This window comes from Neofelis nebulosa, chromosome 4 (assembly GCF_028018385.1).
Source record: "Neofelis nebulosa isolate mNeoNeb1 chromosome 4, mNeoNeb1.pri, whole genome shotgun sequence".
Classification (NCBI taxonomy): domain Eukaryota; kingdom Metazoa; phylum Chordata; class Mammalia; order Carnivora; family Felidae; genus Neofelis; species Neofelis nebulosa.
The window spans coordinates 23,641,635-23,655,570 of record NC_080785.1 but is presented as its reverse complement, the minus strand read 5'-3'; the positions used below and the strand labels follow the sequence as shown (position 1 = coordinate 23,655,570).

Genomic DNA, 13,936 nt, shown 5'->3' with positions numbered 1-13,936 from the left:
ACTGACAGCAGACCCTTCAGAAAGAGGTTGAGCTTTGATTTGAGTTTTTCTTTATTGACAGGCAATTGATGCCTAGGAAAATTCTAGGAGCCTCTGATTCCTTTCACTAGGAGGAGACTTGGGGTTTTCTGAGGGAAAAAAAAATCCATGATAACGCATATCTAACTGAAATGCTTATTTGAAAACTGTTTCGCTGTGACAGGACTTACCAAGAGGTACTTTAAAATTTGCCACGGGCCACATTTTGTCCTTTACTCTCCCATGGGGTAGATCAATGTCCTCTGCTATAGCAGAGATCCTCCCATGGGCGGGTGCGTTGTGGTAGGGTAGAACGTTCCATCTTGAGAAAGGCACCACTGTCTCACACAGATCAGCCAGCAAGCTGTGACAAGGGCACTTTTCTGGTTGGTGCTCTGAGTCTGCATCCTGTTAAATGTGTCCTCACCAAGGACCTCTGGATTTAGCCAGTTACACACGCCCACCCTTCCCTTCTTTCCCAGCTCTTTGACGACCTGGATATTGGTGATTTCCTGAATAAACAAAAGGGATAAAGTTCATAGAAATATGGTGGCAAAATTTACAACTCCAGCCCAGCTCTTTGGATCCACTTCGGCAGGCTCCAGAAGTCAGTTACCAAGACTTGGGCTGCCCTGGGAAGTGCCTCAGAAGTCTGGGTCAAAATGGAGGACCAGCCCCATTTGGCTGATTATGTATTGAATTTTTAAAATGAAACGTGTATATATGTATGTGTGTGTGTGTATATATATATATATATATATATATATATATATATGTATGTATATATACATATGTACATATGCATATACATACATACATGCACTGCTGGTACTACTACTACTCTACTAGGTTAAGTAGAACAAACTAAGTACTTCATGGTTTTCGGAGATTTCTTTTGTCTTAAAAAGAGGATAAATAATAACATACTCTTATTTAGGGAGAAAGTTCCTTACTGACGTTAGTAGCTGAAAGAAAAGTGCCTGGAACTTTTTAAAGGATAGGTCCCTCATCAGTGAATAGAGTTAGTTGGAAAAGTCTTTGAAGAAAGACCCCAAGTTGTGTCCTCCTTTGGAAGTGGGAAGAGGAATGTGTTTGTGTCTGTCACCCAAAGAAGAATTAACACAAGAAATGTAAAGAGCCACTGTGGCTTCTGAGAATCATTTTCCTAAAAAAAACCAAACAAACAAAAAAATAAAAAACTACAATTATAGTCTGCTTTTTCTGTAGGGCTAGGGCTTCCATGAACTAACCCTAACAGGGATAGGCTTGATCTTAGCCAGAACACTGCAGGATAAAGGGCATCTTCCAGCCGTGTATGTTCAGGATGAAATGGACCACAGGAAGAAGTAAGGAAAACCTCCCTCTTTAGCTAGAGTCCTACCCCTACTTCCTTACCTTACACTGTTCCTCATCTGAGTCCTAATTTACCTTGAACAGATAGGACATCTGGCTATGTGACATTCTTCTGAAGTGCAAATTGCTGTTATTTACAATGGAACTACTACAGATCCTTCTCTGCCTGCATTTGATAGGAGACTGTTATCCTTTCTAATGGTCTTGACCTGTCTGGGCAAGGAGAACAGACAGCTTTATCGTTCTGGCTCCTTCTCAGCCTCACCTTTTCAGATGAATTTATATGTAAGTATTTGGACCCTGTGGGTCTCGGGCCAAATAGATCCATTCGGCAGTGTGGGGGGGGCGGGGAAAGCTGAGCCACGCCCAGTATTGATTCCTAGAAGCTGCCTCTTTTCCGTAGCCTTAGGGTTGTGTGAGTCCGTTGTGTTGATTTCATGTCTTTGGCTGTGTGTTGGCGATAAGAGAAAATTCTGGTCTACGTCCTAAAAGCCAGTGGTTCCCAAAGAATACCATCCCCAGTTTGTGACCACTGACATGTGCTGAACTAAGACTTGAGAGTTGGAATTAGCACTTTCTCGGCACAGCTTTTCTGTGTCAAATCAGGCCATTGAGTTGCGCCTTACTCCAGCAATTTTAGGCAAAGGCCGATCATTTCATCTCTTCCTGGGGAATCCAGAAAATGACTCTAATATTGGATATGATTCAAATAATTCTGACGCTCCTTCTGTCTTCTGACATTTCACCCAGAGTGCTGCAGGATTTGCTGTGGGACTAGAACCAAATTTTTCCCATGTAACTAGCCAATTTGGTTTCTGGGTGGTCTTTTAGGGATTCTCTTTTCATTATTCTTTCAGACCGTGTTGACTTGCCAGAGTTTGTCACTTCTGTGATGGCAACCTTATGGGGTCAGCCGATAGACCAAGTTGATTATCGGGAAAAGTTTATTATCAGGAAGAACCAGATGGTAGCAGAAGAGTGTGCTATTTGGAAACACCGCTGCCGGGGAGAAAGAAATACATCCCAGATTCCACAGCATGTTTTAAATAAAACCATAGCAGACAGCTCTTCTAAGAGCAATCTGGGTATTGTTTGTGCCTGAAGCAGAGGAGTTTTTGTGTCTTCTGAGATGGGGAACCATTGGGTGTGGAGCTTGATAGGGTACAGTAACTGGTGAGAGATGGCCAGGCAGCACAAGGATATGAAGCAGTGCCCTGGAGGACGGTGGTGTGCGAGTTAGAGATAACCCATGCATGCGTGGCACAAGTTTAATCTCTGGGTCACCAAGGCAGATCGGACAGAGACCTTGCACCCTGCAGACCTCTCCCTTTTTCTGGACTCTACCCTGCCCCAACGCTAAGGGGACTGACTACTCAAGCACTAGTATTACTTTATTTTGTGCTCCTCCTTTTTCTATAGCACTAAATGGGTTTTTGGTCTCATGGAATCTCCCGGTTTAGTTCAAAGTAAAGCTTTTCACGGGCGGCTTTCTTTTCATTGAAGGGCAGATAGAATTGCCTAAGACTGGAAAAGGCCTCTCCGTGAGCGCCTTCCTTTACCTCTTTTCTTTTCCTTTCTTTTTCTCACAGTGGTTCCTTGGCCCTCCCCCAGCCCCCCACATCTTAATATAAAAGGTTGTACAATCTCTAAAGGCAGGCCCACACAGGGATTGAGGAGCTCTTTGAGTGATAACCACCTCTCACCTGACCTTCCACCCATGGATAGCAGTCTTCCGGGAACCAGATCTCCCGCATCTTTTTTCTGCCTTCCTATTTCAGCAAAAATAATTAAAAATAGGAATTATATTGGCACCTGGGCACCTCTTCTGAGGTGCTGTTATGTCTGAGATCTTACTGCATATTCATGCAGCCGTCTTCTATTCCTCAAAGCTAGATGGGGGCGGGGGAACTAAGCAGATAGTTCATAGTTAATCAATAAAGGTAATGGGGATCATCTGTTTCAACTATTGTCCCATTAAGACTCTCACCAGAGCTGCTGGGAAAGTATCCTATATTAAAGGTATAACCCCTTTAATTGTATACGTTGCAAATAGGTGGGGTTTTTTTTCAGTTTATTTTTATTTTATTTCTGTTACTTTCATTTTTATTTCCTTAATTATTTCTCTTTTGCCTTTACATTTGCATAGGCCCCAAATCAGATATAGATATTTATCTATATGGAAGTTCTTCTATGGTCTCATTTTTTTATTTTAAATACTGTGAAATAATCTGGAATTTATTTTGAATGTGGCATTAGGTAGGGATCTGAATTGATTTTTTTCCCCTATATAATCTATTCCAGCACCATTTATTCCATAAAAGGTTGAAATCCATCCTTTCTAAACTGATTTGAAACGCCATTTTTATCATGCAGAATGGTTTTTTTAGTTTATTTTAATTCCAGTGTAGTTTACAGTGTTATATTAGTTTCAGGTGGACAATAGAGTGATTCGACGGTTCTGTACATTACTCAGTGCTCATCACGATAAGTGTACTCGTAATCCCCTTACCTGCTTCTCCCATCCTCTGACCCACCTCCCCTCTGGTAACCACCAGTTTGTTCTCTATAGCTAAGAGAATCTTTAAAAAAAAGCGGGGGGGGGGGGCAGCCTCTTCATTTGTCTCTCCTTTATTCCCCCTTTATTTATTTCTTTTGTTTATTAAATCCCACATATAAGTGAAACCATAAGGTATTTGTCTTTCTGACTTATTTCACTTAGTATTACACTCTCTAGACCCATCCATGTTGTTGCAAATGGCAAGATTCCGTTCTTTGTTTAATGTTCTATTTATTTATTTTGAGAGAGAGAGAGCATGCGCACAAGTAGGGGAGGAGCAGTGAAAGAGAGAGAATCCCAAGCAAGCTCTGCACTGTCAGCACAGAGCCTGACCTGGGGCTCCATCGCACAAACTGAACCGTGATATGACAATCTGAGCCAAACCAAGAATCGGACGCTTAACAGATTGAGCCACCCAGATGGCCCAAGATTTCATTCTTTTTTATGGCTGAACATTATTCCGTTGTGTATATACCACATCTTCTGTATCCATTCATGTATTGATGGATACTTAGGCTGCTTCCATATATTATTATAAATAATAACCAGACATGGGGGTGCAAATATCCTTTCGAATCAGTGCTTTTGTATTCTTTGGATAAATACCCAGTAATGCAATTACTGGATCATAGAGTATTTCCATTTTTAACTTTTTGAGGAACCTCCGTACTATTTTCCACAGTGGCTGCACCAGTTTGCATTCCCACCAGCAGCAAGAGGGTTCCTTTTTCTCCACATCCTTGTCAACACTTATTGTTTCTTACGCTTTTAATTTTAGCCATTCTGACAGGTGTGAAGTAGTATCTCGTTAGAGTTTTGATTTGCATTTCCCGGATGATGAGTGATGTTAAGCATATTTTACATACTTTTATATCTTCCTGTTTAGCAGGTTGTCTTTTAGTTTTGTTTCATTTGCTGTGCAGAAGCTTTGTATTATGATGTAGTGCCAGTAGTTTATTTTGCTTTTATTCCCCTTGCCTCAGGAGACATACCTAGAAAAATACCGCTACAGATGGGGCACCTGGGCAGCTCAGTTGGGTGAGCATCTGACTTTGGTTCGGGTCATGGCCTCACAGTTTGTGGGTTTGAGCCCCATGTCAGACTCTATGCTGACAGTTCAAGCCCGGAGCCTGCTTTGGATTCTGTGTCTTCCCCTCTCTCTGTCCCTCTCCTACTCACACTCTGTCCCTCTCCTAAAATAAACATTAAAAAATTTTTTTTATTCATGTCTTTTGCCCGTTTCTTCACTGGATTATTTATTTTGGGGGCGTTGAGTTTGGTAAGTTCTTTATAGATTTTGGATACTAACCCTTTATCTGATATGTCATTTGCAAATATCTTCTCCCATACCGTCAGCTGCCTTTTAATTTTGCTGATTGTTTCCTTCACCGTTCAGAAGCTTTTTATTTTGATGCAATAGTTCATTTTTGCTTTTGTTTCCCTTGCCTCCGGAGACGCGTTGAGTAAAAAGTTGCTGCGGCCAAGGTCAAAGAGGTTTTTGCCTGCTTTCTCTTCAAGGATTTTGATGGCTTCCTGTCTTACATTTAAGTCTTTCATCCATTTTGAGTTTATTTTTGTGTATGGTAGAAGAAAGTGGCCCAGGTTCATTTTTCTGCATGTCGCTGTCCAGTTTTCCCAGCACCATTTGCTGAAGAGACTGTCTTTATTCCATTCTATATTCTTTCCTGCTTTGTCAAAGATTAGTTGGCCATACGTTTGCGGGTCCATTTCTGGGTTCTCTATTCTGTTCCATTGATCTGAGTATCTGTTTTTGTGCCATAAAAAAATTTTTTTATTAAAAAAAAAAGAAAAATACTGCTACGACCAATGTCAGAGATATTCCTGCCTGTCCTTATTTCTATAATTTTTATCGTTAAGGTCTCACAGGAAGGTGTTTAATCCATTTTGAATTTATTTTTGTGTATGGTGAAAGAAAGTGGTCCAGTTTCATTTTTTTGCATGTAGCTGTCTCCAGTTTTCCCAACACCATTTGTTGAACAGACTGTCTTTATATTCTTATCTCTTTAGTCGAAGATTAACTGACCATATAATTGTGGGTTTGTTTCTGGGCTTTCTATCCTATTCCATTGATCTGTGTGTCTATTTTTATGCCAGTACCGTACCATTTTGATTATTATAGCTTTGTAGTATAACTTGAAATCTGGAATTATGATACCTCCAGCTTTGTTTTTCTCTTTTAAGATTTTTTTTAGCTATTCGGGGTCTTTTGTGGTTCCATACAAATTGTAGGATTATTTGTCCTAGTTCTATGAAAAATGCTATTGGTATCCATATGCAGAATTCTTTTTTTTTAATGTTTATTTATTTATTTTGAGAGAGCAAGTCAGGGAAGGGACACAGAGAGAGAGAGAGAGAGAGAGAGAGAGAGAGAGAGAGAGAATCCCAAGCAGGCTCCATGCTCAGCGCAGAACCCAACATGGGGCTCGATCCCACGAACTGTGACATCATGACCTGAGCTGAAATCAAGAGTCGGATGCTTAACTGACTGAGCCACCCAGGCGCCCCCATATGCAGAATTCTTAAATTGGGGAATCTTCTGTTTCCATCCATCTATGTATTTTGTTCTTTCTATTGTAGTATTTTATTATCGTGCTGTTATTATTAGCTGTCAGTGAAAGTCCCGTCTCCAAATTTGAAAAAAATTCAATCAGAATTCCAAAAAGGTTTGTGAGGGGAATGACCTTTACAGTAATTTTAAAATTCATCTAGAAGAATTAAGCCTTCCCCCCCCCCCCCCCGCTCAATTTTAACTCCAGTGTAGTTAACATACAGTGTTAAAGCTTTCTTTTAATTTAACTAAGTGTTCTCCTCTCCTTCTGCCCCATCTTTCCCTAGGGCAGGGGAAGTGGGGAGCATTCATTATCACAGAGATGGACCAGAAGTGGGAAGCAAGTGCTCTTAATACTGCCCCAGTGAATTGAATGAGACACTAATTGTTGCTGCAGGAAACACTGTCCCTGTAGTCGTGCTTATTTTCTTAAGACCAAACCAGGTGCGTCTTTCTGGATTAAGAAATTGTGGCTGTCCATTCTGTGTATGCAGAGTTGTATAGAGGCTCAGTTCTTGCACTTTGAAATTGTAACTTCTCTCCTTTACCCCAACTTCTTCAATTTCATTTTTTGTACTAAGATGAGGGTGGGGCACACCCCACTTGCAGACTACTCCAAGCTAGGAATCTGCATTCCCACTATCGACCTTGTATTCTGTATCTCAATTCCATTGTCTTATTAACTTTATTTAATAAACATTTATAAAGTGCTTGCTATGTGCAAGTCTTCTGCTAAGTGTGTCACATGCACGAACTTACTTAAAACTCAGAATAACCCTATTCTGAGGTAAACACTATTGTCCCCATTTAACATATGGGGAAACTGAGACACAGAAAGTTTCAGTGACTTGGCCACGTGCACAGAGAGAGTGGCAGAAGTGGAATTTGAATTCAGGCAGCTTGTCTCCACACCGCTCAGTTATGCTGCCTCCCTGTGATGTGAGCCAGCTTCTGCCTGGACTCCACAAATACAGCGTGATGACTGTCTCCCGGTGTTGAACAAATACTTTAGGGAATGTCGGGCCTCTCTCCCCATCCCTGGTAGAAGCTACTTGCCTTTGTCTGGTTTGGCCACAGTGCCCGCCTGCCCCGGCCTGTTCCCGGAGATAGGGATGCTCTGGTGGTTTCTGATGCCAAGTGCTCCGCTGTCCAGCGGTCCTCCCCTCCACATGTGTGAGAGCTCACTTTGCTAAGTCGGGGGGAGCCCATAGGTCTGTGTTTCTCCAGTTGCAGAAATTATAGAACCATTCAGTGGTCAGCTATCAAATTTTAGTACTTCCAGTGAGCAGATCACCTTGCAATTAGTGAACATGTTTTCTTATTTTCATTCAGTTGGGGGCGGGGGGAGGGGTTGCTATTTAGAACCAGGGGACATTGTTTGCGGGAGAAGCACATGATGTTGCCAAAGAGGTAAACCCAGCTTAAGAGTTGTTTCCTCACCCCTTAGAAGCTTCTGTCCAAGCCCTCCTGCAGCCATTCGATTTATGCCAGCACTCTTGCAACATTCCCACCTGCCTCTAGGGAGATAGAGACCAAGGGGGTAGAAAGTGCTCGGGGGAATGTGCATCTCTGCCCTGAGCTAGCTGGTGGCCGGTTTGCTTCCCCTGCTCCTCACTGGGCCTTCCCTTTGGCTCTGCCTCCAGCCCTTGATTGGGTTCCACCAGACAGTTTGGAAAATGCATCTTTCTCCCTTGCCCGACACCCAGAGACCATCCACTGTGGCCTGTGCTGTCCTGGCTGAGACTTGTGGCTGCCTACTTGCCTCACGCCCTCAACGGAGAGAAGTGGACTAGAAGGCTAGGTCTGTTTCAAAATTAAAGCTGATTACAAGGCATTAACATTATACTTACAGAAAGAGCAGCCCTTCTCGTTTCTTCGCGGTGCCCCGTGTCCCTCTTTGTTCTGACCCGGCCCTGGCAGCAGTCCTGCAGCCAGGGATCCCCCTTAAGACTCATCAACATAAATGTCCTGCAACTACAAGGCCCCACTCAGTCTTGCTACACTGTAAAACAAGTGCACGTTTCACTACCCACATCAGCTGCCAAATCAAGCCAAATCAGTTTTTGAATTCCTTTAGAAACAAAATTCTGTCTTCTCCTTCACACTGAATATGTCTTCTTCACCTTTCCACCTTGCTACTTTTCTTTGACCCTGTTAGAAACTTGTAAAAATGTGTTTCCCTAGTTTCGTTTAATCTCCGCTATGCTCATTGGAATACCTTTTTTTAAAAAAATTGACCTTTTTAGCAAGAGGGATAGAAGAGTAGATATATGAGGACAGAAACATGAAGTTCAGATGAGAGAGCGGGATTCCTGGGCGGGGTCCTTGCATCAGAAATTGGAACACACGTTCCTATTCCACAAGGCCTCCCAAGTGAGACAGGATGCCGCAAAGTTGTGTTCTGTATTGATTATAAAGAGGTAAGTGCGGCTACATCTGCAGGAGGCAACGTGTGTGCTTTAATTCTCTGTGGAAACCAACCCTTATGTGCATTATGAGGACGTTAGGGCATCCTCAACCTGGGGTCTTGGACCCTGAGAAATTCTGTACGAGTTTTGTTTTTCTTTTATCTATGTTTTATTTATTATTTTTTAATTTAAATTCAAGTTAGTTAACATACAGCACAGTCTTGGTTTCAGGAGTAGCACCCAGCGATTCATCTCTTACGTATGACACCCAGTGCTCATCCCAAGAAGTGCCCTCCTCAATGCCCATCACCCATTTACCCCATCCCCCCACCCACCTGCCCTCCAGCAACGCCCAGTTTGTCCTCTGTATTTAAGAGTCTCTTATGGTTTGCCTCCCTCTCTGTCTTTATCCTATTTTTTTCCTTCCCTTCCCCTATGTTCGTTCATCTGTTATTTCTCAAATTCCACATATGAGTGAAATCATACGAAATCTGTCTTTCTCGGACTGACTTATTTCTCTTAGCGTAATACACTGTAGTTCCATCCATGTCTCTATACACGTTTTCTGTAGTTTTCTGGGACCCATAACTTTGGTCAGATGTGCAAATGAATTAGAGAATCCCCCCTTCCTCGGCCCCCCGCCCAAGGATTAAGAGCCTCTGTCATAGAAAGTGGTGGCTGGGGCCATAGAACTTTGTGGATATTTGGTCTAGTGCTGTGAGTAAGAGGGGCAAGGGAGATGGGAGAGTCTGCAGGCCTAGCTTATTCTAAAAGCTGCACTAGCAAGCTCTGTGATCTTGGGCAAGCAAATTAACCTAAGCCTTCACTATAAACTTAGGCTAATGACAGTTCCATGCTTATGAGCTTGATGTGAGCATTAAACAGAATGATTCCTATAGAGTGCTTAGCATAGTGCTTGGCACATAGGTACACTGTGAGCATAAAACTCTTACTAGCTGTCCACATCATTTCATCTCCCCTTCGTTCCCCAGAATATGTTCAGTTATACTTCAGAATACAGGGTATTCTTGTGCCCTCCTGTCTTTAGGACAGATCCAAATGCTTACCTGATGCAGTTGAAGAATTTGTATGTTCCAGAGGTAAACGCTGCAAAGAAATCGGAGACCAGAAGCTCTTTCTGTATAGGCTTGAGTAAAGGAAATTGAAGGAACTTTGACTGAAGGTGACATTGTTGAACAGCTCCTGGATCTGGTTGTATCACTGTTCTCAGGCAGGGCTGCCGTTCTCTTCCAGCTGTAGTTGCTGTGGCCTTCGTCATTCTCAGGGCATAATCTCTCTTCACATCTCACGACTGCATTGTACTTCAATCTCCATCATCAAGGGGGACTTTTTTCACTTCTTCCTTATTCTCTACCACCACTGTCACCCATTTTTACTGAGTACATGTCCCTCTGTTCCAGCTCTTCTTTAAAAGAGCTAAAACGCCAGTCCTCATCTTGATGAACTGTAAAATACATCTCTCATTCTCCCTTTTTCTGTGTGCTCATTATCTGGACACATCAGTATATGGACTTGTTCCCAGAAGAGTCAGTGGGTATCAGTATTAAATTAATTTAGGAAATATGTCAATGTTGCTCCTCCAAAAAGGTGCTGATATGCTATTCTAGTGTAATAAATGAAATAAAGTTTATTGTAAAGGTACATTTTCAGTCACTGTAAAGCATGATAGTAGCTTTGAAAAGAGCTGTTGCATTCTTTGCTACTATATTATTTGTACCTTTAATCCACAGATGATAAGCTCATCGCCCCCAGGACTCAAAGCAGGGAGCCCCTGAGCAAATAGTTTTAAGTTGTTTTTTTTTTAAGTTTACTTATTTATTTTTTGAAAGAGAGAAGGTGTGAGTGCGAGCAGGGGAAGGGCAGAGAGAGAGAGGGAGAGAGAGAGAATCCCAAGCAGGCTCTGGGCTGTCAGCACAGAGCCCAATCCGGGGCTCGACCTCACATACCGCGAGATCATGACCTGAGCTAAAACCAAGAGTCGGACGCTTAACCGACTGAGCCACCCGGGTGCCCCTGAACAAACAGTTTTATATGAGCTGTGAGCCTCCCCTCCTGAAAGTGCCCCAGAGCAGTGCCTACAGCAGCTGTGGGTTTGGGGGCTCCCCTCCTGGGGAGTAAATGGCTCTCTTCTCCACTGACAGGAACACCTGAAGGGAAGATCTCAGACCAAGCTGAGGTGTTACCTATTCCGTCAGAAAAAGCAAATGAAAGTTCATCTGTCCTACAGCTCCTATCCCTTCAGAACCATAGGTCTTTTTTAATGGAGGGGAAGGTAGAGCACACTCCCAAGCCTGAGTCAGATGAGGAGAGCTCTGAGCCGTGGCTCAGAAAGAACAGGGTGAGGAGTGAGTACGTGAGCCGCTTGCTCTGGGCCGACTGGGAAGCGGGTGCTGCACAGTGTCCTCTGGGCACCATGCTTTCTTTGCAGACAGTGCTTCCCTATTTCAGTCAGCTTTTGTCTTAAAATGAATAGTTTTCATCCTGGAAAACATGTTGGTAGATGTCATACCAGGAAAATAACTTTCAGTTTTGCCCTGCTTTTGACTTTTGACTATAAGCATTGACCATCATTGTTTAGGCCCTTCATCATTTTCTTTTCTTTATTCTTTCTTTCCTTTTCTGTTTTTTATTTATTTTGAGAGAGCAAGCAGGGGAGGGGCAGAGAGAGAGGAAGAGAGAGAGGGAGAGGGAGAGAGAGAGAGAGAGAGAGACAGAGAGAGAGAGAGAGAGAGAGAGAGAGAGAGAGAGAGAATCCCAAGCAGGCTCTGCTCTGTCAGCCCAGAGCCCAATGTGAGGCTCAGAGTCACCAATCGTGAGATCATGACCTGAGCCGAAATCAAGAGTCGGACACTTAACTCGCTGAACCACTCAGGAGCCCCTTTCCTTTCTGTTTTTACTACTATGACTGTTGCTGTCACCATAACCCCCTTTCCAGTGACTAAACAAGCACCGTCTGCATTATTCTACCTTCCCCCAGGAAGGTGGGTAGAACAGAGCTTCTGAGCCCTATTTTGCAGACGCAGCTAAAGCTGGGCCTTACCTGTCACTGAGCAACTAAACGGTGAGACTGGAAACCAAACCCAGCTCTGCAGTACCCTCTACTGCCACTGTGGGTCCCCTTCCTTCCTCTTCACTCCCTCTTGTCAACCCACGCAAGCAAAGAAGTCAAGGAGATGTAAAACAGGTGAAAATCATTGTCTTTATTGTTCATCTGATTCATCTGTTCCTTTGTATGGGTCACTCTTTTGCAGGATTGTTTTAAGGAGTGGGTATGGTATATTTTACTCCCTTTAGAAGTCAGTGTCATGGGGTGTCTGGGTGGCTCAGTCGGTTAAGCATCTGACTCTTGGTCTCCCCTGAGGTCATGATCTCAGGGTTCATGAGATCGAGCGCTGCGTTGGGCTTTGCGCTCACAGCGTGGAGCCTGCTTGGGATTCTCTCTCCCTCTCTCTCTGCCCCTCCCCTGCTCTCTTGCAGGCACAGGGACATGCACTCTCTCTCTCTCTCTAAATAAATTGACTTTTTTTTTTTTAAGTTTGTGTCATGATAAATTTTAGCAGAGGCAAATAAAATAAATGGCATCAAAACCCAAGATGTAGGGGCGCCTTGAGTGACCGACTTCGGCTCAGGTCATGATCTCCTGGCTTGTGAGTTCGAGCCCCCCATCGGGCTCTGTGCTGACAGCTCAGAGCCTGGAGCCTGCTTCAGATTCTGTGTCTCCCTCTCTCTCTGCCCTTCCCCTGCTCACGCTCTCTCTCTCTCTCTCTCTCTCTCTCTCTCTCAAAAATAAATAAACATTAAAAAATTTTTTTTTTTTAATTTAAGTAAAATAAAATTCAGTTATTGGGTCACATTAGCCACATTGCATGTGCTCAACAGCCATGTGTGGCCTGAGATACTGGATTTTTTACTCTAATTTATTCACATTTTTAAAAATATTTATTTGTTTAGTTGAGAGAGAGCGTGAGTGGGGGAGAGCGGCAGAGGGAAAGAGGGAGAAAATCTCAAGCAGGCTCCACACTCAGCACAGAGCCCGATGCTGGGCTCTATCCCAGGACCCTGGGATCATGACCTGAGCCAAAAGCAAGAGTCAGATGTTCCACCAATTGTACCACCCAGGCGCCCAGTCACGTTTAAATTTAAATAGCCACAGGTAGGTGGTAGCTACTCTAATGAACTGCACAGATACCGAACATTTCCATCTTTGCAGTAAAGTGTATTGGATGGCGCTGATCTAAAGGCTCTAGCAAAAAGACTGCCCTTCTGGCAAGCTGTGCCCCTCTGCGCGGGAAGGATAGCACCAGTACTTCCAGAGCCTGCCTCCCAGTGACCTTCTCAGCTCGTAGACAGCATGGCTTTGCTTAAAAAAGAAAACAAAACCAAAAAAAAAAAAAAAACATTACCATGTGACTGAAGTAATCCACAACGGGTGAACAGCTGGGCAGGAGGGTTGCAAGAAGAACTGGCCTATTTTTCTAAGGACAGAGCCTCGCAGGAAAACCTGAGACAAGAGGAAGTGCAGACACCTAGACCCGCTTCCTAGTCTCTTTATGCACAACTCGGGCCACTTACACACTTCCACCCAGATGCCTTCCAGAGGCAGATTTCTCTTCTTGGCTACAGGCATCTTGAGGCGAGGTGCACTAATGATTATAGTGACCCCAGAAAGGATCAAATATCCAGAGGCTGGTGGGTCATAAGGCTGAAAGAAGCCATTACTATTGGATGAATTACGGATTTCACAATGAAAACATGGCTGCTTCTGAAATAGAAACGTAGAGGTGTATACTGGGGCTTTCATTTCTAGAATACCCAGAGGGGTTTACAGTTTTCTGCCCCAGATATGTTCCTTCCGAGCCCTTTTCTAGCATTGAAGTTTGTCCTCCTTCCTGACTCCCTTCACAGTTACTTCCTAAAATCCAAAATGCCTTCCAGATTAGCTGTCACAAGGAAATGGCCAGTTTTCTGACTCCCCATGCTTCCCCGTCCAGGGGGATATGTCAATCACAC

General features: G+C 43.5%; 1 protein-coding gene across 5 annotated transcripts in view; it reads left to right on the top strand.

The window, feature by feature from the left end:
- NRF1 (nuclear respiratory factor 1) overlaps positions 1–13,936 on the top strand; it is a 146,177-nt gene that overhangs the window by 113,270 nt on the left and 18,971 nt on the right. Inside the window, exon 12 of one of the 5 annotated variants that reach the window (XM_058724305.1) lies at positions 6,785–12,736. The exons of the other annotated variants lie outside the window; for them this stretch is intronic. Within the exon in view, the coding sequence (XP_058580288.1) occupies positions 6,785–6,870 (86 nt within the window). The 3' untranslated portion in view covers positions 6,871–12,736. Of the gene's footprint in view, positions 1–6,784; positions 12,737–13,936 lie in introns of those variants that run through there. 5 annotated transcript variants of the gene reach the window in all.